Genomic DNA, 18,051 nt, shown 5'->3' with positions numbered 1-18,051 from the left:
ATACTGGACTGGCCACCCAGAGGTCATGAGTTTACTAAATCTGGGCCAGCTAATCAATCTGAATTGTTGTAAAAACGCAGCTGGTTCATTAATGTCCTTCAGGGAAGGGAACTTTATCCCCTTACCCAGTCTGGCCAACACAAGACTCCGAAAGCACCTTATGTAATTGACTTGTAATGTCCTCTGAAGTGGCTCAGCAAGGCAATTAGTTGTAAAACAACCGCATCAGAACAAGAGAAATATCAGACGGAACTATCAGCAGCCACCCAGGCGATGGATTAGCCCACTCGACCTTGAAATGTCCTCCTCACCAATCATGTGAAAAGTGATGGAAGAAGTAATTGATGGTACCATGAAGCCACATTATTCATCAGTAATCTGGTTGCCGATGTTCAGTTTGGGTTTGTCAGAACCACTCGGCTCCTGACCTTGTCACAGTCTTAATCCAGACATGGATGCAAAAGCTGAAGGCCACAGGACACCCTAAGCAAAACTGGTTCAATGAGGAAAACCCTCCAGAGATTGGAGTCATACCTAATGCAAAGGAAGATGACCCAGGTTGCTGGAGGCCAATCATCACAGCCCTAGGTCATCACTGCCAGAGTTTCTTAGGACATGGTCCTTCGCCCAGCCATCTTCAGCTGTTTCATCAATTGGCCTTCCTTCCATCATATCATCAGAAGTGTGATTGCTAATTATTCTATATTGTTTGGCTCTATGCACAACTCCTCTGATAATGAAGCAACCCATGCCAACCTACAGCGGGAATTGGGCGACATTTGGATTGGCAGGTTACGTTTGTGCCACATAAGTGCCAAGTGATGACCATCTTGAACAAGAAAATGACAAATTACCTCCCTCTGTCCTTCAAAATCTTTCATTACTTCCACACTTACAACATGGGCCCTGAAATTGCGGGCGGCGGCATAGCTAAGGAGTACGCCGCCGACCTCTGAGCAAAATCCGCATTTATCTCGTGTGAAGCCCCAAGTGAAAACTTGCTTTGAAACTCGATATAACAATGACGACACTTCAAAAGTATTTGTTGCAGGTATCTTTGTTGGCTGTAGTCAGATCATTTTGGATTTCAGGTACGGGTGGGGAGGGGTTAAATGGGGAAAAAACTCCACAGCAAGCAGGGAAATCCAGGCTTCCCGCGTTACCGGACCCGCAGCTCAAAGTGCATCGGCAAGTAAAAATCCTTCCCCCCCACCCCCGGCTCATTAACTTGTCTGTTTTCTCCATAATTGTTGAATCAGTTTTTAATATTTTCTGTTTTCATTTCAGATTTCCAGCAACACATTTCCTTTTTTTTAATGCCTAGTAGCAGCATCAATTCTGAAAGTGTTATAATTCTTCAGGATTACAGTAATTTTTAATACAGGAGGGCATTTTTAAAAAAGTAAACTTTTATTTTGATTTCTAGCCAGCAAGTGCTCCTGCAACCCCACTTGTAAGTCAACAGAGACCACTTGGCATGAGCAGTTCAAGTGCTTATTGCCCAACGTATGAATCTAATACTTTACCATCAGATCTGCCAAAAAAAAGACGAGCACCTGCACCACCCCTAACTGTTTCACAAAGTTTTCCAAAAGATTTAAGTCAGCAAGTGTCGGCTAGGCCTACGTCCTATGTTTTACCAGATGGTTCTGTCAATGATACTGAACAGGTCAGTGAAATATATACCTAGTTAAACAATCTTCATAGAGTGTTTTGTATTGTTGCTGTTCAAGTTGCATCCATCAATTATGTGTTTCAGCTCATTTTGGATGCTAAGTTGGACTTAAACCCTTAAAACATGTTTCTGCAACCGATGTAAATTGTACTAGCTTGCCGTGTATTTGAATGGCAGCATTAGTTCCATCTTTAATGTCCTTTATGTTTAATTTTCCTGTCTGCTCTATTGTGGTGCATGGTTGACAGCAATGCTGTTACTCTGTTGCCTGAAGTAGATTGCCACCTAGTTGGAACTGTAGAATATGTGCTTCCTCATACCTCGTCGCATGAATGATCAAAATCTTACTTGAGTAAGCGGGGAGGTGGTAAGCAAGCTTCAACTAGGTTTGCTTTTCAGGTATGGGATCAGAGAATGAAAGAATTTTGTTAACAACAGTGTCACTACTGCCTGTCTCGGTGCATAAGCCACAAGACTATAAATTAAATTAGTAGTTCCAAGCTTACATTTTATAATATACCTTGGCTTTCCCTCACTACTTGGTATAAGAATTTAAAATGTGAACTTCTGGCAAATGCAAGAGTCAATCTTCTGTACTGAGAACTCAGCAACATTATGCCCATCACTGGTGTTTGATGCTGGTTGACTAGATAGTATTGAATCCCTAGTGAAATGGCACAGTAGATGCCTCAGTGCAGAACTCTTCAGGGAGAGTGAAGAACAGTGAGAATCAGGGTGAAATGTCTTTTCAGTTCTTGTCCTCTCCCCCTCGCCTTCCGTGCTGATCACCACAGCAACACCATTGAAGAATCTTAGTCTTTTTCTCTAATAACCTCACTTTAAATCTGTGGGGGGGCCTTTAAAAGTAAAGGAAAGTCTAGGGGGCTTACTTTCTGTACAATGCTCGCTCAATGTCTATTTGGGAAAAATATGGTTGAATATATTTCCATTTTTTTAAAAAGAAGCCTTCAAGTTTGCCACTCAGAGATTGACTACTTTGGTTTTCCTCTCCAGACTGCGCTGCTAATACCGATGGTGAGAAGCTGCCTGTGATTTCACTGGGCATTCACCTTCACACTATACCTGGAAGCTGATCCAGTGCTACCTTATCTGTTTTTAAAAAAAACAAATGTTATTGCATTGCTATATAATTTTGAGAAATTATTTCCTTTGCTGTCAGCACAACATACTCTGTATCTGTAGAAAAAGAAAATTAAGGACCAATTCTGTTTCTTCAGCCTTGCCCACCCCCCACCACCTGCTCCCAAAATTTCCTGCCTCTCCTGAAGGCAGTAGCTCATGCTGGAGTATGGTTTGGCAGGTACTGGTAGCCCTCTAGTATCTTGCCTAAGTAACCATTCTTCATGTAAGCCGAGACCAGTGGTACTAGGGTTGCAAAATTCTGGGAATTTTTAAAAGAGGAAACTTTCCATGGGAAATTTTGGGAATCTATGGGAATTTTGAGTTTTTTTGCACACTGATGGTTTTTGTCTCTGACCCTTATATTATCTTTGTCGTCAAAATAGACATACTGTTCCATACAAATAAAAACAGGCTTTCAAAACTTTATTTAGGTTATAATTTTGAACTTTATTGAACCCCCACAAAAAAGACCCATCTAAAATAAAATAAAAAGAGCGTCAGCTTATTTAGCCTGTAATTTGTCCTTATTTTGTCCCTTTGAGCCTTCTACGTCTTCTACTCCTCATTGCTCCTCCTGATTCTCTGGCTCTGACGTGTCCATTTCCTCCTCTGTGTCAGTGTCTAGCTGTGTGGTGGACACTTCTGTATCTGGCTCAATAAGTTGTAGGTTTGCCCGGATAGCCACCAGTTTCTCCACTCTCGTTAGTCAGCCTGTTGCGCACCTTTGTATGCGTATTCCCAAAAAGTGACCAGTTTCGTTCAGAGACCGCTGATGAAGGTGGGATTTGGAGTATCACCGATGCAATAGGTGACCGGGCCTCAGATGCACAAAGTCCCTTCCACCAGGTATGTGCACTGATATGCTTGCATGATTCCCATATCCCATCCCCATTCCAAAGACCTTGCTTGGTAGAGAACTTTGCCAGACTTCCCAGAACTTTGCCCACATCCAGATTGAGATGGTGTGAGAGGGTAGAAATCACACTAAGCGCTGTTGATCTGTTCTCCAGAAAGTATTGGTCTCCCAACATGCTTTGGGTCCAGCATGTATGCTGCAGCATGAATCGGCTTGACACAAAATTCTTGACGCGTCTGTATGAATTGAACAATTGCCTTCTCCTCTGCTTTGAGCAGCAGGGATGTGGGTAGGGCAATGCTGATTTGTTCTTTTAAATCAGTAAAAAGCCTGAGAACATCTGACAAGACAGCGTCCTCTCCTTCAATCTGAGCAATTGCAGATGCTACTGGTGAGAGTAGTTTAAGGCTGCTAACCACTCTCCCAAAACACATCATCCAGCAGTATTTTCTTGATGGTGGTTTCCATATCCCCAGACTGGGATATTGCCATTTCTTGCAGCGACTCCTTACCCTCCAGAAGGCTGTTGTACATTATGGCAACACCACCCCATCTAGTGTTGTTGGGCAGCTTCAGTGTGGTGTTCTTGTTCTTTGTCATTTGCTTGGAGTTGTAGGTTGTTGCAACTACCTGTTTTCCCCTGACATACTTAACAACTTGCTTGGCTCTCTTGTACAGTGCTTCCATGGTTCTCAAACCCATGATGTCCTTGAGGAGCAGGTTAAGCCCATGAGCTGTGCACCCAATAGACATAATATGAGGGTAGGCCTCCTCCACTTGAGCCCAAGCAGCCTTCATATTCGCAGCATTGTCAGTAACTACTGCAAAGACCTTTTGTGATCCAAGATCATTGATGACCGCTTTCAGCTCATCGGCAATGTATGTGCCTGTGTGTCTGTTGTCCTTCGTGTCTGTGCTCTTGAAGAACACTGGGAGAGGAGTGGAGACGATGTAGTTTATGATGCCCTCCCCTCGTACATTTGACCACCCATCTGAGATAACTGCAACACAGTCTGCCATCGCTATCGTTTCTTTGAGCTTTCCTTGGACTCTGTTATACTTAGCCTCTAGCAAATAAGTAGACAAAGCATGTCTGGTGGGAGGACAGTATGCAGGGCGAATAACATTGAAAAATCTCTTCCAGTACACATTGGCTGTGAGCATGAGGGGTGAGCCTGTTGCATATACAGCTCGAGCAAGGCACTCATCTGCATTCTTCTGGCTATGGTTATCCATTGTATCAAAGAACCTTCCAAGTGGGCCAGGAGTTGCTGATGATAAGGAGCCTGATGCTGAATGAGAACCATCATCATCTTGAATGGAAGCAGAGGAACTCTGGGCTGACTGCTGTGAGCTTTGAGTGAAGTTGTTGCATTTGGATAAATGCTGCTGCATCTTTGTGGCATTCTTTACATATGGCTTTCTACAGTGTTTGCACGTGTACACAGTCTTTCCATCTTTAATGCCTGGGGTAAAATGCTTCCACACATCCGACGGTAAACGTGGCATTGTTCTATGCAGAGAAATAAAGGGCATTCATCTCTGTGTCGAACTGCGGTCGATCAGCACGATTGCAACAGGGTGAGTACATTTTTGCTGATGCTCCATGTGATGGAAGCATGACCTGTACACACACGACGCTACATCACCAATAGTGTATTATTTTGTATATTTTAAATTGAAGGACAACAGAGTTCAACAAGTAACTGGTTTATTTGGTATAAAGTCTGATTTACTTACTGCATCATCACAACATCAGCAGAAAACAAAACGACTTCCCTCAGGACCCCTAACCTGGATCTTAAAAAAACTATAGCAGTCTTACAGATGCCTGCAGGCCAATCACAATTCGATATGCAAATATTACAAATAGAGGGAGCTAATCGCTCATCCACTCATCCAACCAATCAGGACACATTTGTTCACAGTCACACACAAAACTTGTAATTATTAAAACAAGCCAAGTAAGAAGATAAACATATATTGATTAAGAAATTCCTTAATAATTAAGATTCCATCTCTGTTAGTAATTTTAAGAGAGGACCTGTGGGGAAAAAAAAAAGAAATACAAAAAAAACAATATTATGCTAGCATGTGCTTTTTTGGGCAAAATTTCCAAGCTAAACTTCCCGTGGAAAATTTCCGGAAATTTACCGGAAACTTTCCACCCCTTTGCAACCCTAAGTGGTACACATAAGTGGGAGTATAATAAGTAGTACAAGTGCAAATACAGTGGCGCAAGTAAAATAATTCTCTTTTGATAGTAGAGCCCCTTTAAGGTAAAGTACTCAAACTTTGAATCAGTCATTATTTAACATGGTGCACTGTGCAAAGATAATAGTACACGTTATAAAACATTCTTGATACAAAGAGCTTGTGAAGTGTCTGGAGCTGTAAAAGGTCACTTAGTTAATATAAAAATGTAGAAATGTGTATGTGTGGCATTTACCAGTACAGCTATTAACTACTTGTTTTGAAATATTTCACTGTAGCACATTGTATGATGAAGTTTGTTTTTTTGTAGTTGTGATTCCATAAACAAAGTTTTGTCTGTATTGAGATATGATTTATGATACAAAATGGAAGAGTCTCCTACTAATCCTGTAACCATTTACTTGAATTCAAAGATGAGTGAACCAACTTGGATTTGGGTACATAATTCAGTTGATACAATCAAAGGTCAATGGGCGTTCTTTTATAGACCTCTGTTAATTTCGAGTCTGTGCTGCTCACGTAGGGAGTTTCATCACTTGGCAGCACGAATCAGAAATTCAGGCGTACAATTCTTACTCGTTTATGATCATTATAAAATGGTTGGAAAGTTGTGGGAACTGTGCTGTTAGCAGGCAAAGTCCCTGTCAACAGCAGGACCTGTAAAATGACCCCAATATACCTTGTCCTTTTGACTGCCCTATTTTCTAATTCATTTTTATTTATTTATTTTTTTTTTTTTTATTCATTGATGGGATGTGGGCGTCGCTGGCTAGGCCTGCATTTAGTGCCCATCCCTAATTGCCCTTGAGAAGATGATGGTGAGCCACCGCCTTGAACCGCTGCAGTCCATATGGTGTAGGTACACCCACAATGCTGTTAGGAAGGGAGTTCCAGGATTTTGGCCCAGCGACAGTGAAGGATCGGCGATACAGTTCCAAGTCAGGATGGTGTGTGGCTTGGAGGGGAACTTGTAGGTGGTGATGTTCCCATGCGTCTGCTGCCCTTGTCCTTCTAAGTGGTAGAGGTCGCGGGTTTGGAAGGTGCTGTTGAAGGAGCTTTGGCGAGTTGCTGCAGTGCATCTTGTAGATGGTACACACTGCAGCCACAGTGCGCCGGTGGTGGAGGGAGTGAATGTTGAAGGTGGTGGATGGAGTGCCAATCAAGCGGGCTGCTTTATCCTGAATGGTGTCGAGCTTCTTGAGTGTTGTTGGAGCTGCACTCATCCAGGCAAGTGGAGAGTATTCCATCACACTCCTGACTTGTGCCTTGTAGATGGTGGAAAGGCTTTGGGGAGTCAGGAGGTGAGACACTCGCCGCAGAATTCCCAGCCTCTGGCCTGCTCTTGTAGCCAGAATATTTATATGGCTGGTCCAGTTCAGTTTCTGATCAATGGTACCCCCCAGGATGTTGATAGTGGGAGGTTCAGCGATGGTAATGCCATTGAATGTCAAGGGGAGATGGTTAGAGTCTCGCTTGTTGGAGATGGTCATTGCCTGGCACTTGTGTGGTGCGAATGTTACTTGCCACTTGTCAGCCCAAGTCTGAATGCTGTCCAGGTCTTGCTGCATATGGACACGGACTGCGTCAGTATCTGACGAGTCTCGAATGGTGCTGAACAGTGTGCAATCATCAGCGAACATCCCCACTTCTGACCTTATGATGGAGGGAAGGTCATTGATGAAACAGCTGAAGATGGTTGGGCCTAGGACACTGCCCTGAGGAACTCCTGCAGTGATGTCATGTGATTGAGATGAATGACCTCCAACAACCACAGCCAACTTCCTTTGTGCTAGGTATGATTCCAACCAATGGAGAGTTTTCCCCTTGATTCCCATTGACTTCAGTTTTGCTAGGGCTCCTTGATGCCACACTCCATCAAATGCTGCCTTGATGTCAAGGGCAGTCACTCTCACCTCACCTCGAGTTCAGCTCTTTTGTCCATGTTTGGACCAAGGCTGTAATGAGGTCAGGAGCTGAGTGGCCCTGGCGGAACCCAAACTGGGCGTCAGTTAGCAGGTTATTGCTGAGTAAGTGCCGCTTGATAACACTGTCGACGACACCTTCCATCACTTTGCTGATGATTGAGAGTAGACTGATGGGACGGTAATTGGCCGGGTCGGATTTGTCCTGCTTTTTGTAGACAGGACATACTTGGGCAATTTTCCACATTGTACAATTGGAAAAGTAAAGAGTCTAATTTTGCTGGGTTTTGCCTCCAAGAATCCAAACCAAGATTTTGAATCATCTTGGTTTTCTGGCCAATTAATTTCTGTTTTGCATTTATCCTGAATTTGTGTTGAATGTCTTACCTTGCATTGTATATCAGATTAAGTGGAAAATGGAGGTCTGCTCAACAGAATTTTCTTAATTTCGATCAGAGGAGTGTAAATGTTTTAAACTAGTTGTTACAAAGCAAAGGAGAATAAATATGTACCAGCAATAATAAGCGTTGCACTGCAAGAAGTTACTATTGTTTGGTATATATTTTAAAGTTTTATATTCTCGTACTTCAAATTAGCTCCATTTTGTTTTGTTTTGAGGTTCAATATTCTGATTAAACCAGAAATTGCAGCAGAGTAGGGAAGGGATTTTTACAATCTTATTTCCATCTTGTTATTACCACAATATCATGTGCCATCCAGTTGAGGAGAATTGCATTGGTGATAGTCAGTGAGAACGTTCCACCAGTTAGACTGTAATCACTTCCCAGAACAGTCGGAAAAAATTGTCAAATGTTTGTTTCAAAATCTAAATAGGATGGGAGAGGCAGTGCCGAGAATGTGCTTACCACCGTGCAAGAACCAAAATGCTGGCATCTAGACAATCCTGTAGTGATTCGCTCATTTCAATTATGGATATTTACAATTGTAAACCTTGCTATTCCTGATTAGGTATAAAATATGAATTGAAAATGCTAGTTCTGAAAGTAATCACTTCTGTTATTGCACTGCTGAGATAAATGCTTAGAATTGAAATAATGATGGAGTATATTGTCATCCCATCTCTTGGCAGGTATATACTATTGCAGCAAGTGTAGCATGATCAACTGTCTAGTTGCATAAAATTACTGGACCACAAGAGGACACTGTTGAATGGAAAACCATATGTATAATACTTTCTACTTCAAATTATCAAAAGCTGCAATTTTTTTTTTTTTTTTTTTTTAAGTTCCCTATTATAACATTTATAACCGTTGTAGTTTTGTTAACTTAGTGATAGCTGTATATAGCTGTTATAATCTAGATTGGCAGAATCATTAATGCCCCATGCAGTATGATTGATTTTACTCATTGACGATTGCAGCAATTACTTGGAACTTTATTCTAACATTAACTTGATCAAATGCAGAGCATCTTTTCTTTGAACTTTTCTCATTGACAAAAAAAAGTTAGATGAAAGAGTTTTAAGGCTTCTGAATCTTGCAACATTCCTAATTTTGAAAATGTTTCTTTCCCTTTCTACTGTTTGTAGCAATTTGGGTGAATAAATGAGAGCCAGCACAGATTTGTTAAAGGCAAATTGTGTTTGACTAACTTGATTGAGTTCTTTGATGTTGTAATGGAGAGGATTGATGAGGGTAGTGTGGTTGATGTGTGTATGGACTTTCAAAAGGCGTTTGATAAAGTATCACATAATAGTCTTGTTAGCAAAATTGCTTGGATACAAAATTGTCTAAGGGGCAGAAAGCAGAGAATAGTTGTGAGCGATTATTTTTCAGACTGGAGGGACTTGTGCAGTGGTGTCCCCAGGGTCAGTGTTGGGACCACTGCTCTTTTTGATATTAATGACCTGGTCTTTGGTATACAGGGCATAGTTTACAGGTGACACAAAACTCAGCAATGTAGTAAACAATGAGGAGGATAGTAACAGACTTCAAGAGCTCATAGACTGGTGAAATAGGTAGACATGGTAGATGAAATTTAACGCAGAGAAGTGTGAAGTGATTTATTTTGGTAGGAAGAATGAGGAATGGCATTATAAATTAAATGGTACAATTTTAAAGTGGGTGCAAGAACAGAGAGACCTGGGGATGTACGTACACAAGTCTTTAAAGTTGGAAGGACAAGTTGAGAAGGCTGTTAAAAAGGCATACAGGATTCTTGGCTTTATAAATAGAGGAATAGAGTAGAGTACAAAAGCAAAGAAGTTATGTTAAACTTTTATAAAACATTGGTTAGGCCCCAGCTGGAATATTGTAGCCAATTCTGGGCACCACACTTTCGGAAGCATGTCAAGGCCTTAGAGAGGGTGGGTGCAAAGGAGTTTTACTAGAATGGTACCAGGGATGAAAGACTTCAGTTACATAGAGAGACTAGAAAAGCTGGGGTTGTTCTCCTTAGAGCAGAAACGGTTAAGGGGAGGAGATGATAGGGTTTTGATAGAGTAAATAAGGAGAAACTGCTTCCAGTGGCAGAAGGGTCAGTAACCAGACAACACACATTTAAGATAATTGGCAAAAGAACCAGTGGTGACATGAGGGGGAAAAAATTACGTAGCAAGTTGTTATGATCTGGAATGCACTGCCTGAAAGGGTGGTGGAAACAGATTCAATAATAACTTTCAAAAGGGAATGAGATAAACACTTGACGTGGAAACATTTGCAGGACTATGGGGAAAGAGCAGGGGGGTGGGGCTAATTGGATAGCGCTGGCACAGGCATAATGGGCCAAATGGCTGCCTCCTGTGCTGTATCATTCTATGATTGTATTATGAATTCCTCGATGGGATTAAGTTACAGACACCTTGATCACTGGAACCTCATTGCTGCTCTTTCAGTTTGTGCATGCTTGATTTGCAGCCTGTTGCTTGTCATTTTCTACCCCCTGCCCTCCTGTAGTGGGTAATTTTCACTTTCACTGCCTGGGTGGTAAACTGGCAGAGTGGATTTCCATTTCCATTGTTCTGCCAATTATCTCCCTTTCTGATCCTAATTGCTGTATGCAATGTATTTATCACATCATGATTAAATGCTTTTTCACCTATGTAGCAGTAGAAGAATAGTTCTATTAAATTCTGTATTCTATACTAACCGAACTGTTGCATCATTCACTGATTCAACCACTGGATCACATTTGTTTCACTAATGTATAATATTTTAACAAAGGTTACATTTTTAAGGTTAATGGATAATTTATAACGTTACAGGATTCACACTGTAGAAAAATCAGCTGTTGCCATCTTGTAACCTGGCATGGTCCAGAAATATACCCCAAGCTTAGTCACACCAACCTAAGTTGTGCATTGGAATTATTTTGATTGTACCAACGTGTACACTTTTTTCTTGTTCTATGCATAATTATTTTCCAAAAAGTCTTAACTGTGACGATCTTTGATATTTTTGCTTCTTAAAGCAATTTTTGTCGCAATAGTCTGACTGAGGAAGTGTTGAGTGCTTCTTCCAGACTAGTTCAGCCCATCTCAGTTGGGTACCGCCAAATCCTCAGTACTGGACAGGACTTGAGAATCACATTGTACTTGATGCCTTCCCAGCCAGAAAATAATGCAAGTCAATATTAGTGGAACAGACCATGTAGCTGCTTGGGTTAACAACCTCATGGGGTGGACAGAACAAACTGGTTAAGACACATTGCCAGCCAATTTGACCTTCTGTACTATGTAATGGGATACTGGCACAGACCTTAGTTACTGCTGGGAAAAGGAAGAGTTCTGTTTGCATCAACCAGTACTGCCTAGTTGTGACTCCTCAATGCCTTGCTCAATTGCTTGAGCCAAGACCAGGCTCAGTCTATCAGTCTCCTCGTTGCTCTATAATCTTGGGGCATCTCTCTGAAGGCTCAGACCATTGCTCTGGAAGTCCAATTGTGGGGTTAATCATCATGACTGCGGGGAAAGTATCAAATCCTCATCCTCTCTTGCATATTCCAATTCTGCTTAAGTGTCTATGCTGACCAGAATTCGAAATATTTGGCCTGCTAGTTGCAGCTTTGGTTTCCCCTTCCAAAGCAGGGTACTGGTGGGGCATTCAATGGGAATGTAACTCTATCATCGCCTTGTAGAATCTGCTCCTTAAGGTGCAAGACTTGCCCCTGTTTAAAGATGTGTTTTATCCACCGAGCCATCTTGGCTCAAGGCACCCCGTGTAGACAGTTCCTCTAAGGAAGCTAGATGTCACCTCAATATGGTGTATTAGTTGACAAGAACAAGCTTTAAAACCTAGCTAATGCCTATTTAATGACCAATCCAATAATTAGCCTGCTGGTTTTGACCTTCCATGCCATCTGTGGGTAAAGCTCAATCACTACAGATATGGAATGATCAGATGTCTGGAAATAACTAAGTTGGGCTTTCCCTCTCTCACAGCAACAGCGAGCTAGTCAGTCGAATTCGGATTCTAAACCTGCCCGGAATATTAAATTAGCCCCTCTCCCAAGGAAACTGTGGTCAGATGCCAACAGGATCACGCAAACAGGCATAAATTGCACCCCAACATTTCTCCAACAGGCACAGGAAAATCCAGGCCATAATCGCTTTCATTGAAGTATTGTACTTTGACAGAATGAACATAACCAAGATGTTTCGCACTGGCTGAGCTATTAACATGCAGTTTGCTGTAATGTGTGTTTTCTAAGGAAAATGGAAAGGAAAATCTGGTGGGGTGCAAAACGGGCAGCCGACCCACTGCTGCCTGTTTCCCGTCTGGTGGGAACAGTTAAAAATCAACCCCCACAAGTATTACTATAGCTATAAATAAATTTGACTACATTGATGACTGTATCTGTGCCGTTTCCTGCTCTCGCCCTGAACTAGAAAATTTCATTCACTTTTTGCTTCCAATTTCCATCCTTCCCTCACCTTCACTTCCCTTCCCTTCCTCGACTTCTCTGTCTCCATTTCTGGGGATAAGCTATTGACAAACATCCACTATAAGCCCACTAACTCCCACAGCTACCTGGACTACACTTCCTCCCACCCGCTTCCTGTAAGGACTCTATTCCATTTTCCCAGTTTCTCCATCTCCGTCGCATCTGCTCTGACGATGCCACCTTCCATACTAATGCTTCCGATATATCTTCCTTTTTCCTCAACCGAGGATTCCCCTCTACTGTGGTTGATAGGGCCCTCGACTGTGTCTTTTCTAGTTCCCGCACTTCTGCCCTCACCCCTTCCCCATCCTCCCAGAACCACGATAAGGTTCCCCTTGTTCTCATCTTTCACCCCACCAGCCTCCACATTCAACGTATCATCCTCCGCCATTTCTGCCACCTCCAGCGTGATCCCACCACTAAACACATCTTCCCCTCCCCTTTCAGCATTCCGAAGGGACCGCTTCCTCCACAACACCCTGGTCAACTCCTCAATCGCCCCCCAACACCCCTTCCCCTTCCCACGGCACCTTCCCATGCAAGCGCAGGAGATGCATCACCTGCCCTTTTACCTCCTCCCTTCCCACTGTCCAGAGCCCCAAACACACTTTCTACGTGAAACAATGATTTACTTTTTGTACTTGTAATTTAGCATAATGTATTCGCTGCTCATGATACGGTCTCCTCTACATTGGGGAGACCAAATGCAGATTGGGTGACCGCTTTGCGGAACACCTCCGTTCAGTCCGTAAGTGTGACACTCAGCTTCAGGTCGCCTGCCACTTTAATTCTCCGCTCCACTCCCACCCTGACCTCCATCCTCGGTCTCTTACACTGTTTCAATGAAGCTCAACGTAAGCTCAAGGAACAGTACCTCATCTTTCGATTAGGCACTTTAAAGCCTTCTGGAGTCAACATTGAGTTCAACAATTTCAGACGATAACCTCGGCCCTATTTTATTTTCCACATGGCAGCTGTTGATGATTCTGCCATTGCTATTTACACCTCATCTAGACTCATCTTTTGTTTCTTAACTTGCCCCATTACCATCTCCTTTTGCCTTGCCTCATCCTTTGCCTTATCCCATTACCATCATCCCTTTTGTCTTTTAATCTCTTCTGCCTTCCACCCTATCGCAGACCTTCCCTTTTGTTCTTTCCTTCCCTCTACCCTTTACCTGCCCCTGCACTTGCTTAAAAATGTTACATCTCTGACTTTTTCCAGTTCTGACGAAGGGTCATCAACCTGTTTCCCTTCACAGATTCTGCCTGACCTGCTGAGTATTTCCATCATTTTCTGTTTTTATTTTAAATAAATTTGACCAATTGGTTTTAGACTGTAGGTATTGACGTGGCATAACATTCTGTCTTCAGAAGTGATTGTGGTGGACCTCCCATATATTCTCCAGTGAACAATATACTACAATTAAAGGTTAACTGTTGAATCTGGACACACTGTCCTGTACATAGAGGTAAATCAGACGCATAAAGCCTGCTTATAGAAACAGCCATATTTCTTGTGACCACAAGAGCAAATGTTTTAGAAAAAAGGGGAGAAGCCTAAATTGTAACCATGGAAACTTTCCAGTGCCTTTATAATGCATGTTTCTAATATACTGGATATTCAACAGTGCAATTTCTAGCTTTTAACCAGGATAAGTATTACTTGAAACATTACATTAAGAAATTTTTGTGTACTATGTAAGTGAAAATGTCACTGCGATCTGAGATTTCCAAATCTCATTTCCACCTAGATATTATGGGGGAAAAATTCAGTATCGCCCCGTTTGTGGTGCGATTATCGGCCGTGCACAAAGTTTAGCTCCTGGCGCTAATTATCGCCTCCAACTGCAAACTTGGCTTTTATCACCTCCGGAGTTGATTGGAGCGCTAAATCAGGTGCTACACAGCTCTCTTAAGGTGCAAAGGCCGAGGAGCGAGGCGCTACCTCAGAGCGCTGGCGAAGCTCATGTGATGTCAGTCAGTAATGGAACACAGACACACTGGCGCCGGCCAGTTCTTAAAGGAGAGGGTCAATCTTGCTCTCCAGCCACACCCTGCTCATTGCAGCTTTGAATTTCGGCCTGGAGAGACTTGTACGTCAAATCTGCTGGAAAGAACAATGGAGGGGCCCAGGGAAAGAGCTCAGAGTGCAGCCCCCACAGTCTCTTCTAAATCGATACAAGGAAGGGCAAATCAAAATGAACCTGCAGAGTGCTGCTCAGTACCCAAAACTCCTTCACACAGCGCTGAATCTCTCCAGAAGTCTCTCTCTCTCTCTGAATGTGTGGTGCAAAAATGTCCACCAACAAAAAAAGGCAGGAAGCGGTCGCCTTTAAATAGCGCTCCCCCAGTCCCTTCCTGAATACAAAACGCTCCCCTCAACCTGTCGTTGCTAGCGGCAGGCGGTAAGGCAGGGGGCGCCACTCAGTATCTGGTCCGGGGCGCTACCGGGGTGTTGCACACTCGATTGACGTCACGATCTGCTGGGCACGATCTGCCGGCGCAGCAGATCGTGGCGGTAGTGTTTAGCACCGCCGCAAAATGTCTAGTTAATTTCGCGAGCGGCGCAAACATCGCCGTGCCCGGGCGCTAGTTGCTTTGCGCCCCATTAGCGCCCTCTTGAGGCGCAAACCAACTGAATTTTTCCCCCTTTGTTTCTTAATTTGGCTAACTGATCTTGCTCAGCAACAAGTGGGGTTGAGTAGTATTGGTGTTAGGGGCTCAACACTAGGTTGTACTGGAGTAACTCAGTTAGCCGGTATACTATTGAAGTGTATATAAAAGGAAGAAATTGGAGGATTAGAAAGTTCAAAAACTAAAAAGAGCATTTGAAATGTATCCAGAGTTCTTGAAGGTTTTGCCAGCCACTAAGTATGTGTTTTTATTTTCATACTTAGATTGCTAAAAATTTACATGGCGTGTTTTTCCTTATTTAAGAAAACTTGCTAAATTTGAACTGTTCAAATATTATACATTTTAAGGTTAATGGATAACTTAGAACATTACAGTTTGAAATTGTGCAAGATCAAGGGTTACAGTGAATAATAGCTGAATGCTTAGTGTTTCCCTGGCGACAGCCATTCATTTGCTTCTTGCAAGCTAAATCTTTGTGCACGGGGACTTGTGAATTCCAGAAAAAAGTAGTCTTTGTAATGATGTGTAATGAAATTTGTAACTTGGCAAGAAAAAAATCGGCTCCCCATCAGAACACTCAAAGCTACCTGAACAGAAAGCGCTCCCACTCCTGCACGTTCAGACAGTCTGCGACGTCTGGCCTCAACAACTTGCATATGAACGTGCAGCACATTGGGGCCTGCCATGGTCCATTCGTTGCGCATAACTTGTTTAATGCACAGTTAATGCTTGGGAATCGGGTGAATAGTAGGATGGATCCTCGATGATGAGGCTTACCTCTTGCTGCTGTGGCTGATGACGCCTTTTTGCGTCCCACAGACCGAAGTTGAGGAGAGATAAAATAAAGTGCAAGAATCCACCAGGCTGGCGGTTCAGCGGAGCCGCTTCAGGTCCTTGGACAGGTCTGGGGGTGTCCTCCAGAGAGGGTAGCAAGGATAGTTCCCGCAGAGGTCGCAACCAGAAGAGGAGTCAGACATATCGCTCTTTAAATTCAAAGACTGTTTCATTATAAAAAAATGTTTTGTAACTTTAAGTACAAACTGTTACAAATAAATACACATGCTGCCTGAAAAGGTTGAACCGTACCAAGACATTTCAACAAGTTGTTAACTTTACCATGAGAAACATATTTTAATTACAAACTGTGTTTTAGTGCAATGTTAAACTCTCTTTAGGAATTTGAACAAGAATATACCTTCAATAAACATATGAACCATTGGAAACCTGAGTTAAGCTAGTGTAAACTTTGGAAATTGTTACAACTTTTGCAAACTTTGATAAAAATGTAATGCTTTGAATCAAAGAATTCTTAATTAACAGCAATAACACATCAAAAATAAGATGGTCATCGAACAAATGGGGCATGACCATAATGTTCACGTTGTTGCAGCCAGGCAGCTCCCTCCCTTCCTGACAAAGGAGGAGAAGGAGGAGGTAGCAGAGAGAGGAATAAATTTCTTCGACTCCCTCAAGGTGCCCTGCTTGGCTCCAGCACCTTGACGATCCTTTAGACTAGCTGCTCCCCTGCGTCATCTCCCAGTAAACTCGGGACAGGAAAAGGCGGGGTGTGGTGGTAAGATGCCGAATTGATGAGTCATGGGCCAGTGGTCAGTCTAGTTGACGGCCGTGTGCTCCTGGACCAAGGCTGCTGCTGCCTGCAAGAGGGAGATCCACAGCTGCCTCGTGCAGCCTTCTGGCTAAACGTTGCATCTTGTCTGCTGTTGGAAGGAGAGGTGGCAAAAGCAGGTACTTGGACCGCACCAGCCGCCCTCCACTGTGGTCTTGATCTGCAGCCCAATGGTTGGAGCAATGGTGGCCGTCGGATCCTGTAAAGCTTCAGTAAGAGACTGGGAGCCACTATCTTGGCGCCATCCAGTCTGTCGCCCAAAACCTCGAGTGCAGAGGTCTGAGCTTGCATCCAGGTGGAAGCCCCGACTCACCTTAACCGTGCCCTTGCAGGAGACCTGCTGTGTGCCCCAATGCAGCTGCCACCTGCTGCATTGATTCTCACAGCTTTAACATCGCCTGCACAATGTTGCTGCTGACCATTACAGCAGACTCCGAGGCCACCCCAGCCGGTGGCCGACTTTTAACCGGCCTCTTAGGAGATATGGTGGCACCGTCCACCTCCTCAGAGTCTCCCTGATGCCTGAAACTGGTTTGTGATGCTGGTGAGCTCACCTGGCCTTGCTGCTACTGCCCCCTTTATCCCATGGGCTTCAATTATGCTAACAAGCCTATTATGTGGTACTTTATCAAATGTCTTTTGAAAGCCTCACCTGGAATGTGTCCGCGCTGGTACCCAGTTGAGAGCTGGGTGACTCTGACTCTGCTTGGGGGTGGCCTGAAGGTGAGGGGGGCAGGGTTCTTTCCCAGGAAAGAAGGGAGGGGTGTGGCTTTGGTGCTCCATCACCCACCCATCTGGCTGCTGAATGGGGACAAGTCGCACAACAAAGCCTGGGTCCGCGTTCTCCAGCTGCTTTTCCCCCGCCCCTCCCCTTCACCACCCTCCTCCTCTTCATTCCCCTCTACCTACACAGTCACGGCCTTCCGGCGCTTTGAATGAACTGTGGGTATAAAAAGCAGCGGGTTAGAATGATTGCCTTTGCCAGTGCTTAGGTGCCCCATGGGGAAGGGAAATGGGTAGCTGAAGGCTGGGCTCCTGTCCTGACTCATTGGGAGATGACAAGTGAACAGGTACTC

General features: G+C 43.5%; 1 protein-coding gene across 3 annotated transcripts in view; it reads left to right on the top strand.

The window, feature by feature from the left end:
* cobll1b (cordon-bleu WH2 repeat protein-like 1b) overlaps positions 1-18,051 on the top strand; it is a 218,859-nt gene that overhangs the window by 159,550 nt on the left and 41,258 nt on the right. For all 3 annotated transcript variants that reach the window (XM_085986435.1, XM_085986434.1, XM_085986436.1), the window contains one exon: positions 1,427-1,669. In XM_085986435.1, the coding sequence (XP_085842561.1) occupies positions 1,427-1,669 (243 nt within the window). The remainder of the gene's footprint in view (positions 1-1,426; positions 1,670-18,051) is intronic.

This window comes from Somniosus microcephalus, chromosome 4, assembly GCF_052327205.1.
Source record: "Somniosus microcephalus isolate GS21.2 chromosome 4, FLI_Smic_1.0, whole genome shotgun sequence".
Lineage (NCBI taxonomy): Eukaryota > Metazoa > Chordata > Chondrichthyes > Squaliformes > Somniosidae > Somniosus > Somniosus microcephalus.
This window is presented reverse-complemented; position numbering and strand designations above follow the sequence as displayed.